The sequence below is a fragment of the Eptatretus burgeri genome, chromosome 2, assembly GCF_056783735.1.
Source record: "Eptatretus burgeri isolate ZD-2024b chromosome 2, Ebu_testis_v1, whole genome shotgun sequence".
NCBI lineage: Eukaryota > Metazoa > Chordata > Myxini > Myxiniformes > Myxinidae > Eptatretus > Eptatretus burgeri.
Window position 1 is genome coordinate 138,560,614 of NC_140962.1, and position 14,775 is coordinate 138,575,388.

At 47.4% G+C, this 14,775-nt stretch overlaps 1 protein-coding gene across 10 annotated transcripts in view; it reads right to left on the minus strand.

Moving 5' to 3' along the window:
- The window catches only part of LOC147033274 (cortactin-binding protein 2-like), a 46,975-nt gene that overhangs the window by 2,741 nt on the left and 29,459 nt on the right, over positions 1–14,775 (minus strand). For all 10 annotated transcript variants that reach the window (XM_085871488.1, XM_085871486.1, XM_085871485.1 and 7 more), the window contains exons 3-5: positions 12,055–12,291; positions 2,526–2,633; positions 1,073–2,287 (exon numbers count right to left, since the gene is read on the minus strand). In XM_085871488.1, the coding sequence (XP_085727614.1) occupies positions 1,073–2,287; positions 2,526–2,633; positions 12,055–12,291 (1,560 nt within the window). The remainder of the gene's footprint in view (positions 1–1,072; positions 2,288–2,525; positions 2,634–12,054; positions 12,292–14,775) is intronic.

A 14,775-nucleotide genomic window follows, 5' to 3' on the forward strand; every position in this document is an offset into this window, starting at 1 on the left:
CCTTACACTTGCTCAGGTTCAATTCCATCTGCCAATCTTTTGCCCAATCGATACAAGTATCAATACTTTCCTGAATCTGATCACCACCCCCCTTTGCTATCCACCTTACCTCCAAGCTTTGTGTCACCTGCAAACTTGTAAAACTTACTCTTTACCCCAATATCCAAATCGTTGATGTAAATAATGAATAGTAATGGCCCGAGTACTGATCCCTGAGGTACCCCACTACTTACATCGTCCCAGCAAGACATCCTGCCACTCACAGCCACTTTTTTTGCTTCCTATTACAAAGCCAGTTTATAATCCAATTAGCTACCTGACCAGCCACTGCACAAGACCTCACTTTGGCTAACAACCTCCAATGTGGTACCTTATCAAATGTCTTCTTAAATTCTAGATATACTATGTCCACTGCCTTTCCCTCATTCACCCAATCAGACACTGCTTCGGAGAACTCTAAAAGATTCGTTAGACAGGAACTACCTTTGGCAAACCCATGCTGACTACCTTTTATTAGTTTGTATTTATTTCAATGGTTCCTCATCTGGTCCTTAATTAATGTCTCCAACACCTTCCCCACAACTGAAGTCAAACCAACAGGTCTATAGTTTCCCAAATTCTTCTCTGGATCCATTCTTAAATAATGGTGTTACATTTGCTACTCTCCAACCCTCCGGTACCTGTCCTGACTCCAGTGAGCTATTGAAAATATCCGTTAACATCTCGCTTACCTGCTCAGCCACTTCCATCAATACTCTCGAGTGCATGTTATCTGGACCCGGAGCCTTATCTACTCTTAGATCACCTAACTGTTCCTTTACTTCCTTCACTCCAACCTGGATCTTCTGTAAAAGCCCTTCCTCACCTCCTTGATAGATACTCTCAGTTATTGACAATTCTGCTGACATGAATCCATGTCCCCCTCCTCGGGAGTGCACCCTAGACTTAGCTCAGACCCTTACAAGTTTGAGGCGGTCATGAAAATCAGCAATGTTGGGACTCCCACGAAGGTAGTCTTAGCTTGCCCAATGAAAACGGCCAAAAAAAAACAACCTTGGAGCAACACACCTACCTCATATATTGTTGTTGTTGGATGCAAGCTTGAAGACTCCAGATTCGCTCCTTCCATGCTCGACATGGAGGCCGAGCTGCTTTCTTCATCTGCAGGGTTGGAGTTTGAATCCAGCATGCCCCGGTGAGATGGCATCCCAAGGGATGGCTTCTTGGGTGGAACTGGTGGAGGTGCACCTCGTGGGGATAGCGGCGAACGGGGCAGGCTGTGTGCCATTCTGCTGACTATTGGAGGGTGTAGTGCAGCTTCTTCTGGAGATCCGTGCACCTCACCATCTGTGCTTGAAGGTGATGATGAAGTGCTGACACTGCTAATTGTGTGCACCCGAGTATACCTCGTGATAGCATGACTAATAGCATTACGAGCCTGGGTTTTGGCCTGAGACAAGTCCTGACTATTGCTTGGTAGGCCTTCTGACTGGAATCTTTGTTTAGCTGCTTGAAATCGCAAACCAATTAATGGCGGTGACCGCAGTGGTTGGCCATGAGATCCATGCAAATCTAGGTCAGGCACAGCCCGAGCATTGTTCCTGTTCTCATCTGCCCAAGGGGGGCTACTACAGAGTGGAGGTGAAGGTAGAGCAGCTCCGTTAACTTGTGGGGGTTGTCTCAGCACCTCTGCTGTACCCTCTGGAGCCAAACTATCCATAAACACAGCATGTGGGGACCAATCAGTCATTTTTCCATTGCAGCTGGGGCTGGAGGGTGCCATGGAGCTGACTGCTGGAGAATCAAGCACGTCGTTCTCTTTGTCTCGGCCAACTCCGACAGATATTAACCTTGGATGCTCCGTCTCTACAGCTACAGACACTCTACACGTTTTCCAAGGGACAAAGGCACAAGGCTCATCTGGACCCACTGCAGTTGAAACCAGAATCGGTCGCACATCAGGCACTGGCCTCTGGACGTCCAGACGTGACGTTTTTTCACTCTGCTCATTGCAAACTTGTTCCACAGTTGTGGAACCTGCTTGAACCTCTTCATCTGACTGAGAAAGGTTGTCACCCATCTGCAAGTTTGTCACATCATTTTGATGCTCAGTTATGGCCTCGGAGGTCGTCTCAGCATCATCAAACGGCTGCTCTGTGAGGGATTCGTTCTCATGCAGGAGCAGCAGAACAAGGTTTCGCATTCGGGCTTTCTCAGCTTTGAGCTCGGTGGCCAAGCGTCGGGCCTCTCGTTCCATTCGGCGAGCATGGTCCCGCTCAGTCTCCAGCTGCGACGATATCAAACGGCATGTTCAGTCATAGGCCCTTTGGTCCCAAAAGTCACCTTTCTAATCAGTCCTCTCCATCCATATGGACATCAAATCGTATTTAATTAAATTATTTGTAAAGTTCTCACAAATACTGCTCAATGGAGAGACAAGAGACCAAAACAGTATCCTCAAACATATCAAATTATGTTAAACATACACAAGGTAACGAAGAAAAATGGTGGGACATTTGTGGTACCTGCTGTGTGAGTCGCTCCCGTTCCTTCTCCAGCATGAATGTAATGTTATCGCTTTGTGCAGTATCTTGTGCATGCTTCTTTTGCTCCAGCTCCAGTTCCAAAAAGACCTAACGGTGGATCGGTGGGAGTGGGGATGGAGGGGAGTTTGCAAACCATGAGTGTGAAACACAAAACTTTGACAGTTACTGAGTTTTGTCAACTCATACCAACATGTTCTTAAGGTGCGGTGGCAATACTAGGTATGTTCATTAAAATGTTTCAAACATGTATGTACTGCACTATGACATCACGATGTACCATGTGATAGCATTTTCATTGGTGTTTGGGTATTCTCACTTTGCTTTCACTGCAGAAGTAAGCGTTTTGAGCTTTTCTATTACCGAGGAGGTTCAAATTTCACAAGAGCAAAGTACTGTCGGATTTTGCTATTCAAGGATTTGCCATTCATGGAACCTGCATATTCACGGTTTATAAAATGCGACCTGCTTCGACATTTGTGGCCCTGTGCTCCGCGTATTCGTGTTTTTTTGTTGGGTTTTTTTTCTTCTAGTTTTTGCGGTTTTGTGCATGCATATTTACAAGGAAATTGACAAGGAAATCGAACACAGGTGGAGGCCATTCGGCCCATCATGCCTGCGTGAACACCACACAAAATTATCAACACAAGATCCAAGGATGAAAATACAAAAAAATATTTTTAATTAATGAATATATTTTTTATAGTTTTTGTAAAAAAAAAATCTTCAACTCAGGGGAGGGTGCATGGGCTTGGTTAAAAATACACAATATCAACCACACAACCCCCCCTTGACAAGACACCCACCTACAGCACTCCGTACACATGCACACAATCACCCATCAATGCTCAAACGACCGAAAAGTCCTGTCAACATCCCTATACCCCTCTAACCCCATAACTTCCAGGTACCTATCTAATTCTAACTTAAACCTATCCACTGTTTCTGCTGCCACTACCTTACCAGGGAGGCCATTCCATGAATTAACTACTCTCTGAGTAAAAGACCACTGAGGGGGAGCGAGTAAGGGGTGTGGGAGTGAGGAAAGGGGAGTGAGGAAGGGAGGGGGAGCGTGAGGCCTCACCACACGTTGCCATACACGCCGGGAGGGGGGAGTAAGCAAGGAGGATGGGGGAGAGAGGGGGTCGTGGGTAGTGGAAGGGGGTGTTCTGCACATGCATTTGATCGGGGGACTTGAGGGAAAGTGAGGATGGGGAATGGTCCCCTTATGCCAGCATTAGTACAGGATTGAACGGCATGTACAGGACAGGATTGAGAGAAAGGGGAGGCGGCGTGAGGGAAAGGGGAGGTGGCGTGAGGGAAAGGGGAGGTGGCGTGAGGGAAAGGGGAGGCGGCATGAGAGAAAGGGGAGGCGGCGTGAGGGAAAGGGGAGGAGGCGTGAGGGAAAGGGGAGGCGGCGTGAGGGAAAGGGGAGGAGGCGTGAGGGAAAGGGGAGGCGGCGTGAGGGAAAGGGGAGGCGGCGTGAGGGAAAGGGGAGGCGGCGTGAGGTAAAGGGGAGGCGGCGTGAGGGAAAGGGGAGGCGGCGTGAGGGAAAGGGGCGGCGGCGTGAGGGAAAGGGGAGGCGGCGTGAGGGAAAGGGGAGGCGGCGTGAGGGAAAGGGGAGGCGGCGTGAGGGAAAGGGGAGGCGGCGTGAGGGAAAGGGGAGGCGGCCTGAGGGAAAGGGGAGGCGGCGTGAGGGAAAGGGGAGGCGGCGTGAGGGAAAGGGGAGGCGGCGTGAGGGAAAGGGGAGGCGGCGTGAGGGAAAGGAGAGGCGGCGTGAGGGAAAGGAGAGGCGGCGTGAGGGAAAGGGGAGACGGCGTGAGGAAAAGGGGAGGCGGCGTGAGGAAAAGGGGAGGCGGCGTGAGGGGAGGAAAAGGGGAGGCAGTGTGAGGGGGGAGGGGAGGCAGTGAGCGGTGAGGGGAAGGCAGAGTAAGGGGAGGGTGGGCAACGTACCGGGGAATTACCGGGGCGATAAAATATACAGATGTATATTCATACTATTTTGTGTGGTGTTTGTGTACTGGTGTGTTACATAATTAATAACAGACAAAACTAGAAGTGCCACTTTATAACTGCTGGCAGTGATGACCGAGTACAAAAATGTCCCACTTTGATGTAACCCCACTTTGATTGGACATCTGACCCATGACATTTATTGTTATTGAATTGAATTCAGAATGGGATTAAAATAAATTAAATTCAAATCCAACGGAAGTCCTGCATTGGAGTCATCAGAAGAAACCAAAAAAGCAAAGATGAAATCAGGAGGAACCTGGATAGGATTCGGGCTTCAGCTGCTACTCCTCCACCCTCAAACCCACCCAGGCACAGCCAAGTGAGCCTCATTCAAAAAAAATTTTTTTTTTTTTTTTAAACGCAGATTCAAAAAATCTAATAATTCTGGCTGCCAAACCATGTGACCTATGACATCATATTTGCGAACATTTTGTTCGTCATAGATAGGTGGTCATATGTGTAAAGTTTTGTCTCGATCTGTTCAGCCATTTCAGAGAAGATTTTCGAAGGTAAAAAAAACAACAAACAAAAACAATATGGCTGCTGAATCACATGACCGATGACGTCATAAAATATTTTTCAGGTGACCAATTTATCCCGAGATTACCCTCAATTTTCGTACTGATCGGATGCAATTATGACGTCATAAGGAAGGCACCGATGAAGTCATTAAAAAAATACTCACACTCATTCCCTATGAGGAGTACTTGCTATGTGCCAAGTTTCAATTTATTCCTTGAAGCGGTTTTGGAGATACAGAGGTCCAATTTTTTTTTCCATTTTTCCAACATGGCTGCCACATCACGTGACCTATGATGTCACAATTATCATCAAAACATTTTACATGAGTAGTCGCTCCTATGGTGGAAATTTTGTTTCAATCTGACAAGCGGTTGTGGAGAAAAACACCTAAGTTCTGTGCGGGCAAACAGACAAGACAGACGACAGACAGACAGACAGACAGACCCAAATGCAACACCCTCTTTTCTGGCAAGGGTAATGAAAGTCCGGGTCAAATTTTATCCATCAACATAAAACAAACAGCATCAATAGGCCTACAGATTGCTTGAATGATGTCCTCACTAGATCTTTGCAATTATCCCTCTCAACTGCCACGTTTATTCTTTTAAGCAAGTTCTATGCATCTTAACGAGACTCTGGCAGCCTTACATTGCTAAAAAAAAATAAAAAATAGTACAACAATTTTATAAATACAAATTCAGGGAGGAAAGCTTGCCGATTTGTCCACCAAATGAATGTTGTTTAGAAAGTTGCTCTCATGTGCCCTCTGCTGAGTGCACACCGGAGGTACAGGGAAGGATATAAATAAACGTCATGGTTTGTACAGCTCTTGAAATGATCCAATGGTAGTCTAAGGGGCCAGATATTATGTATGCCAGATGGTGGGGGAAGGAGGCAGAAGGGAGGTGAAATGCATATACATCATGCATCGTACAAGAGGAGAGGTCAAACATTCCACCATTGTCTAAACAATCAAAAATATTATTCCTGAATACTAGGAAGAGAGGTAGACATCTCCAAACTAGGAACACAACTGGAGAAGCTTGATAAACACCAAGCATGGGAACTTTTTTTTCCATATTCACATTCTTGCCATGTGATAGAGCAACAAGAAACTTCAACGAAGGAGGCCATTAGGCCCATCAAGCCTGCACAATCGTGCCAACATCTGAGTAACCCCCATTCCCACTACTTCCAGATACCTAATTCTACTTTGAAAAGTGAGTTAAATTAGTTAATTTAGTTATATCGCTAAGTGTGTGTTCGGTTAGATTTCCCCATCGTTGTTTAATGGATTTATTCGTGTGGACAGGGCTGTGATCTTTGAGTTAGCCTTTATTCTTTGCTATCGTTATTTTGGGCCAACCATGATCACCTCACCACCAACCACCTTTTTACAAACACCCAACCACACCACCCTCACGCCCACCACCCAATGCCAACCACGCCACCATTACAACAAGCACACCACCAATCACCTTCTCCACACCCACGCTACAACCCTCCCCGCATCGAAAACCATCTCTGCCATGGAGAAAGAAGAAGGCGTTCCGATAACGCACCGATTTTTCCTCTTACTTTCCTGTGCTTTGGGATGGGGGGGGGGGAGGTCAGAGGAGTGAGAAGAGTAAGCGCTAGGATGATTGCTTCGAAAAAACCCGACCCACGAGGGAAACGCCCACCTTTTGGAAGTTTCCCGCAGGAGCTGGAAGGAGGGCGGGGCGAGAGCGGAGGGGCGGGGCATGGGGAATAAAAAGGGCGCACGGAGCATTCGCTCGCTCTGGAGTTGTTGCTGGGGTTACTGTCGTTGCTGGTGTGGTTGCTGCCACTGGACGCAGCGTAAGGAGCTGTGCTGCTGCTGCCGGAGCTGCGTGGAGATCCGGGCTCGTGTCCGAGTCAGGAGCTTGGAGCGGTCTGTCGGTGGAGGTCCGGGCGTCGCGAAGGAGACGCAGGCTGGAGGCGCAGCCCTGTTGTGTCACGCGAACCTGCGCGGGCGTGTGGGGAGAGCCGGAGAGAGCTCGCCTGCCACGTGGAGGGCCCGAGCTCAACCGCGGCTACGCTAGCTGCCGTGGGGACGGGACGTCGCGACTCGCCCCATCCAGGCATCACGAGGGTGCAGGTAACCTGCAACGATCTCGTGGGGCCCTTTCGGTCACCAAAGCCCCACGTTATAAAGGCCCACAGGCCCAGTCTGACTCCCTTGTCTGTGAGGGGGTCTTTCTTGCTTTTCTTTTGAGTGAATGTTGTGGCGCCGAGTCTTTCAAGTAGAACTGTTGTTAAGTAAATGTACACAATAACCATAGTCGGTTGTAGTGTTTTTGCCTTGCTCGTGTCTTGTCCCCTTCCCCCATTGATTGCATACCCGCATACGTGCATCTCTGTTTGCGTGTAAAATAAATGTGCTTGTGTGAATGTTAACCCGTTCGTCGTGTCCTTTTTCCCCCCATTGAAGTGCCATATTGTTTTTCTGAATACTAGTTGGTTTTTGAAAACCGATAATAGAATCGGGTCCAGCGAGGTCTGGCGATAATATCCGCTCAGTTATCCCAGAACGGAACGAATTGCTTAAGCGGTACGTGTCCAAATAGACCTTCGCCGAGGTACGGTCCCTCGGAAGGTTAGCCACGCAAATACTTAGGTATATCGATATTCGGCGATTGACCCTGTCGCGCGCGGGTAGAATACGGACTGGGCCTTGGTGTGCGTTGAAGGCACACCCGTGACTGGTTCTTGGCATTGTTCTGGGAAGTCACGACTGAATAGCTCGTCCGGTGGGTGAGACGGCCGCCATTGGCTGGAGCGGCTGTTCGCCGCTCCAGCCATTATGATCCATTATGATCCGCATAGTGATTTGGCACATGTTTTACGCCGGATGCCCTTCCTGACGCAACCCTGGTCGCCTCTTACGACACAGGGATATGGTACACCTATTTTAACCGGGGTATACACCAGCCCAGTATACTGGTACTCATTTCGCCGACCTCGGAAGGATGACAGGTTGAGTCAAACCCCTGGTGTATTAATTCAGTGGCTCAACGGGGCTTGAACTCAGGACCTCTTGGATCCCAAGCCGCTGCCCGAACCACTGCGCCAACACCAGGCTTAGATTCGTAACAATATATATATATATATATATATATATATATATATATATATATATATATATATATATATATATATACATATATATATATACATACATATATATATATATATATATATATATATATATATATATATATATATATCTAGTCGCGGCGAAGGGGTACAAGGTTAATCCCTCCGAACCAAATTGTGTTGACGGGAAGTTAACACCGCCAGCCGGGACGGTCGAGCGATTAAGGTTCGACTTCCTCTTCTGTTGCAGACTTCCTCTCCTGTCGCAGACAACGTGTGGCCCTAAATGGAGTTATTTCATTCCCTCTTCCTGTCCAGGCTGGAGTTCCTCAAGGCAGCGTTCTGGGCCCTGTTCTTTTTCTGGTTTTCATCAATGATCTCTCAGACTCTGGAAAATCCTCTTTGTCTTTTTGCTGATGACTCCGCCCTCTGTCGTCACTTAGACTGGCATGCAGCAGCTTCTTCGCTCTCTGCAGATCTGGGTAAAATCACAAACTGGTCCAATATGTGGAACATGTCTTTCAATCCGGACAAATCTCACACTTTCACGACGTCTCTCCGAAAGGACCATTTGGAACTACCCCCCCGCCCCCTCCCCTACACTTTCTCAACAATCCTCTTGAAGAGGTCCTTTCATTGAGGCTTCTGGGTCTCACCAGCTGCCATGGTCTTTCCTGGGAAAGCCACATTTCCAAACTGGCCTCCAAAGCCAGTCACCGACTGGGAATCCTCCATCGTGCAAAGTCCTTCCTCGGCCCACCTGAGCGCCTGACCACATACAAAGCTTCCGTCCGCAGCCTGATGGAGTACTGCTCTCTCCTCTGGGCTGGTGCTCCTGCCTCTCACCATGATGAGGCTGAGTCTTTGGGTCTCTCACTCTCTCACCACAGGCAGGTCGGTTGTCTTTCTGTCTTCTACAGTCTCCTCCCTGACCTCGCACCCCCTGCTCCGTCTGAGATATGCCCCCCCCGCCCCCATATTTCCGCAGGGTGCTCAAGATCCACCAGCAACCCCTTCTCGTAAGATTACCAAAATCAAGAATCACTGCTCACCTTCACTCTTTCATTCCTCTTTTTTCCCACCATTGAAACAAACTCCCACACTCTCTTCAATCCCACTCTTCCCTCCCGGTCTTCAAAACAGCCGTTCACCACCATCTCTTATCTTCCCCCATCCAAAACCACGATCTTTTCTACCCCCGCTAATCCACCCCAAACCCACCTCCTTCAAATTCCCTGCTTTCCTTCCTGAAAGTTCCTGTCGTGTCCATTTTGTTCACCCTGTGCACTCCACCCCATCCCTCTCCCTTCCACAGATCTCCTCATGCCTCTGTTCCCCAGTGTTTTCTCCTTCCCTCTCCCACCCCTCTTGTCTCCTACTCCCCTTGTTGTATGTTCTGTGTGTTAGCTCTCATACGAACCTCGACAGTGCATACAAAGCCAAAAAAAAATTCCGGTATATTTTGGAACCTGCATAAAAAATGATCCCACAGGTATATCGATATGGAAAAAAAAACAAATCAATATCGACGGTGCCGAATCAAATATTATTCAAATTGATAGATTAACTTTAACTTTTCCCATCACTGGGGATGCGTACTCTTCCTAGAACTGCATAAAGGGTTGTATGGTGAGCTTCTCTTTAAAGGTCCAGGTCCTTGGTTTGATTAACCTCGACAAGATCACGTTCATTCGTTTGAAAGAGTCATCATGGCGGTTCCCAGTAGGAGGCGCTGCTTTATCGACTGTCCTTAGGATGATGATTGGTTTTCCAATTTGTACTTAAAAGGTGCAACACCAGATGAGGAAAAGGCTTCAGGGTCGGTGAGCTCAGCAACCACACAGAGCACCGAATCGGGCTTGAGGTAATCACCCCTACCAGAAATGGTTAACCTTTAAGGTACAAATGTGCAGAGTGCAGGGTATTTGCACTCAGGTGCAAATGAAGAGGCAGGAAGAGACCAGGTGGAGGTTAAGAATAGTGACAGGTATAAGGAGAAGGCTTGTGAGGGTATATGAAGGTGTATTGACGTACAAGTGTCGGGGTAAACCGAGGTTAGTAAAGAAACTAATGAGACTAATGAAAACAGCCTGTGAGAGAGGTACATGGCAAGGAGTATTAAGCATAATAGAAAAGGCCATTTTAAGTAAATAAGGAGAAAAGAGCAGGTGAAGAATGGCACAGGCCTGTTGAGGGTTCGGAGATCGGTTCGTGATGGAAGTGAGATGGCAGACTTATTAAATAGTTATTTTGCTTTAACATTTACACAGAGGTAGAGGGGGATGTACTATCTTGAGGTGAGGAAGGGTTGTTATGCGAGGAAAGGTTGTTAGGTGAGTTCTGAGTGGGAGGGGAAGAGGTAAGGAGGCAGCTTGTAGAATTTAAAGGAAGACAAAGCTCCAAGGCCAGATAATACGGTGTTAAGAAAGATGCCACAACAGATAAGATACTATATTAACTGATATCTTCGATAGCTCGCTGGGGTCAGGATAGATACAAAAGGATCGGAGAGTATCAAATTGATCACGTTGGGCTCGAGGGAAGCATTGCAGAACACGGAAGTTGGGAAGGTATTGGAGACACTGATTCGGGATCAGGTGAGGAACATTGTAAATATTAAAGATAGCCAGCATTGGTTCACCAAGAGAGATAAAGTTTAACCCTTTGAACCCTGAGCACCTTGGACTTTCGGCTCCCCCCCCCCATCCTCCTCTGGGCTCCCTGGAAGAAAAAAAAAATCCAGCCGCGAGGGCATATGGAGGTTTGAATATGGAGGTTGGTAAAACGGCCGCGAGGGTTAAGAGAATTGTTGGAATTCTACAAGGGTGTTTGTTACCGATTAGGTATATGATGCGAGTACAGGGATGAAATTTGCCTGCACTTGCAGAATGGATTTAACATGTTACCTTAGCGGCCTCTTCGCACATCGAAGGCTGTTATAGTTAAGGTTATGGCTTACGGAGTGGCTGGTGGAACTGCAAACTGGATCGAGATCTGGCTGAGGGATAGGAAGCAATAAGTGATTGTGAGTGGGAGGATGTTAGACTGGGAATTTGTAAGTACCATAATGGGGTACTACATGAATCAGTATGAGAATCACTGTTGTTTGTAATTTGTAGTGGGGTAAATGGTAGACCTTCATAATCTCAAATGAGGGGAGGGGGGGGGGATAGTTGTAGATACAAGACTTAAGCAGTCAGTGCAGTGTGAGGTGCAAGGTGCTCACTCAAGGGAGAGGCCAAAAGGAAAGGGGATTATGAGAATGAGAAAAGACAACTGAGGAAAATAAAAATGATCCGGCAGGATAGCCTAGACCTAGAGGTACGCCCACTCGCCTCTTTGCTGTCGGGCCTGAGTTTGAATCGCGGCCCAGCTAGAAACTGCCATCCTGGTGTTTCGCGGGAAAGAAGATGCATCAATATGTATGCAGTCCATCAGTTGTACATTAAACGGAACGTCACATCTGATGACATTTGTTGGTGGACGTTAAAAATCCCATGTGTGATTCACGGAGAGTAGGCGAGCTGTTACTGGCACCCTGGCCAATTACAAATTCTTGCCCTAACCCACAAGAGGCACCGCATCAACGGCACAGTTACGCTCCCAACAAATGATGCTATCCACAACCGTGTGCTGCATACGAAAAAAGAATAAAATAAGAGAAGGAAGTAAAACAGAGGAGAGTTAGGATGTAGGGAAGGTGTGGAAGATTGGAGAGAAAAGAGATTATAAAGATATACAAGCAAGCGGGACATTAAAAGTCATACGACTGTGAAGGGTCGAAAACCCGCCATGTCTGCATACATAACATGTGGATGGCTCCAAAGCAAATGCCGAACTGCTCTTGACCACATACCTTTCGAAGCTTTGTTTCCATGGAAACGAGCTGGGTCAGCATCCTCTCCTTGCAGTGTCGCCACTGGGAACCGAAGGCCTCCAGGATTGCCGCAGACCCCCACGCCCCTCCTTGTCCCCCAACAGCTGCAGGTAAAGGTCCCATAAATAGTCCCCCATCCCGTTGGAGAGCCATGAAAGGGTCTCTCCCGATGAGGCCCCAGTATCGCTCCTGGATAAAGTCATCTCTGCACTGGGCCTGCAATGCAGAGCAACAACATTCAGCTTGAACTTCTTCGGGAGAAGTACATACAGTGCAAGAAACGCACCAGTATCTCAAAATGAAAACTTATTCCTTCAACTTCATTGCCATTTCTTTGGTGAGAATTACAGAAGTGGCCATTTTGTTTGACAAAGGGCAGGGGAGGTGGGGGGGGGGCCTTTGTCGGCACTCCACCAAGCCAGTACAATTTGTCCTCATCCACCCCATATAGGAGCAAGTCCACAACAGGATTGTCCAGAGGCAGAGGGGCCACCAAGTGAGCCATAATGACCGACCAAAATGTCGAGTTCTAAGCTCACTGTTTCAACTGCACACCTTGCGTCGGTCATGCTGGGAAAAGACTGGCGTGAAACACTGTGACTAGAGCAGGCCCAAACACTTTCAGCCACAAGGATTAACGTCCGGACTCTTTTTGCCTGGGAAAGGATCACAAACTGTATGCTCAGAGTGCCCAAAACAGTAGCTTTTGTTTGATGGCCCGTTCAATCACTAAAATGGCCACATGTGGCAAATCCTCTTTATATTTGAGTCACTAAGACTGTAATTATTTCACATCTTCAAACAAAGCCCGATTTCTACATGCAGTCGATGAATGAGATTACAGGAAAGTAGAGAGATTCAACCAACCCAAAGAAATATCATAAAGAAATCTCCCCAACTGCCATGGTCGTATTGACATGCGTGCAGCTTAGAAGATTAGGAATAAGCATGCATCCATCTACATATTAGGTACACATGAAAAAAACAGGTTGGCAAGGATGGTTGCTTGATTAAAGCACGCTTAAAAAAAGAAAGAAAAAAAAAAGGAAGCAAACGGAGTAGTATATCGGAGTCGGGAAGGAAGAGGTGGGATGAAAGGGGAAGGTTGAAAAAGGAACAGGAAGGGATGTAGGGGTTTGGGGTTGGGGGGAGATGGCAGGAGGAGGTCAGATTGGGGAAGAGGTGGGGGGGGGGGGAGAGGGCATTTTTCTCAAACATTATACTATTTTGAATACATATTATGTGCATGCTCTCCAATGCACACTTTCCCAAAAATAATGTTTGAACTTGATGTAGCACATGATGCTTCGGGGCATCCTCTGGCACAGATATTTAAAGGATGAGAGACTGATCGCCTCAAGTGCTTCAAGTTGTCACGTCATGCCTGTGATGGCGATTGTGAGTCAGAATCAATTCCGACCAACACTCATGTGGGTGCGGGAGGGTGGTGGTGGTGGTGGTGAGGAGGGGGTCCTGGGAAGGTGGTGGGTGTAGGCAAGTGGCTCCAGGGGGAGGGTTATGATCGTACTGCAGTGTGTGCGCTAAACCTTCCAACACGCACTTGCGAGCGATGACCTCACAGAAAGCCTTTTTATTTTTACTTTTGGATTCATTAAAGTGACTAATCTGTTTCGCCTGTGCAGAACGATCCTGGAATCATTATTTCCATTCTGGTACTTTGCAAGTCTTCTACACAAGCCTGTTAGAGAAAAGTTTACGGTGGGTCAGTGGCACTCACTATTTACTTGTTTGAGTGACATTAACTGGGTAAGACTTTTCCTGTCGTGGACTTTCATCCTAGATTTTGTAACTTTTGTGGCATTCGGCTGACACGAGTAAAGGCAGGCACATGCCACCAGAATCCAAGGAGATGAGGTACTCCAGGACGTGTACGCGGCTGCTGCACAGTATCTTTAGGCAGTCAGACCTGATTCCCAACAAAATCAGGAAAGATGGACATCGTTTAATTTCTCTTTCCACCAAAGTCAGACAGGACCCACTAGTGTTATTTAACTCATAGTTCCTCTGGAGGATGCGCCAGCCAATCAGCTTCCAGCTTGATATAATTTTGGATGGCATTTTGCACATCGTCGTCGGATATTTTTCCCCTCCCTCACCCTTTCCCGCTGAATCCTCACTCTCGTCACTCTTTCATGCTTCAATTTCTTCTGGGCCTTACGTGGACAGAAATCGTGCGTTCATCTTCGAACTTACCTGAAGCTTTCTGTTCTCATAAGAGTCCTTCCTGTATTGTCCTCACTCGACCATGGCAAATATCATGGCGCGACGAACTTCAAAAACCACCGGGTAAAAACTTCTTTTTTTTTTTTAAATGCAGGCTTTCCACACACCTCAACTCCTTTGTTCTTCTTTTCTCCCATCTGTGGACTGTTCAATCACACTTTATTCCAGTACTTCAAGAAGGTGGTGCACCACCATTTCATGTCATCTCCCATCCTTAGCCACAATATTTTCTACAACCATTAACCCTACCTAACCAAATCCTCTAACTTACAGGTTACTGTTTTCTCCCCTCCTTCTCTGTTTATTCAATCCCTTGCTTGTTGTGATTGCCATTTTACCCTCTGTCTGACTGACTAGCACGCAGGCACGCACGCACACTCCAGCTTCTGAGAGTCCCTTGCGTTACATGGCCCCAGATCAGGATGACCTGCAGATGCAACCGACACTCAAAATGGT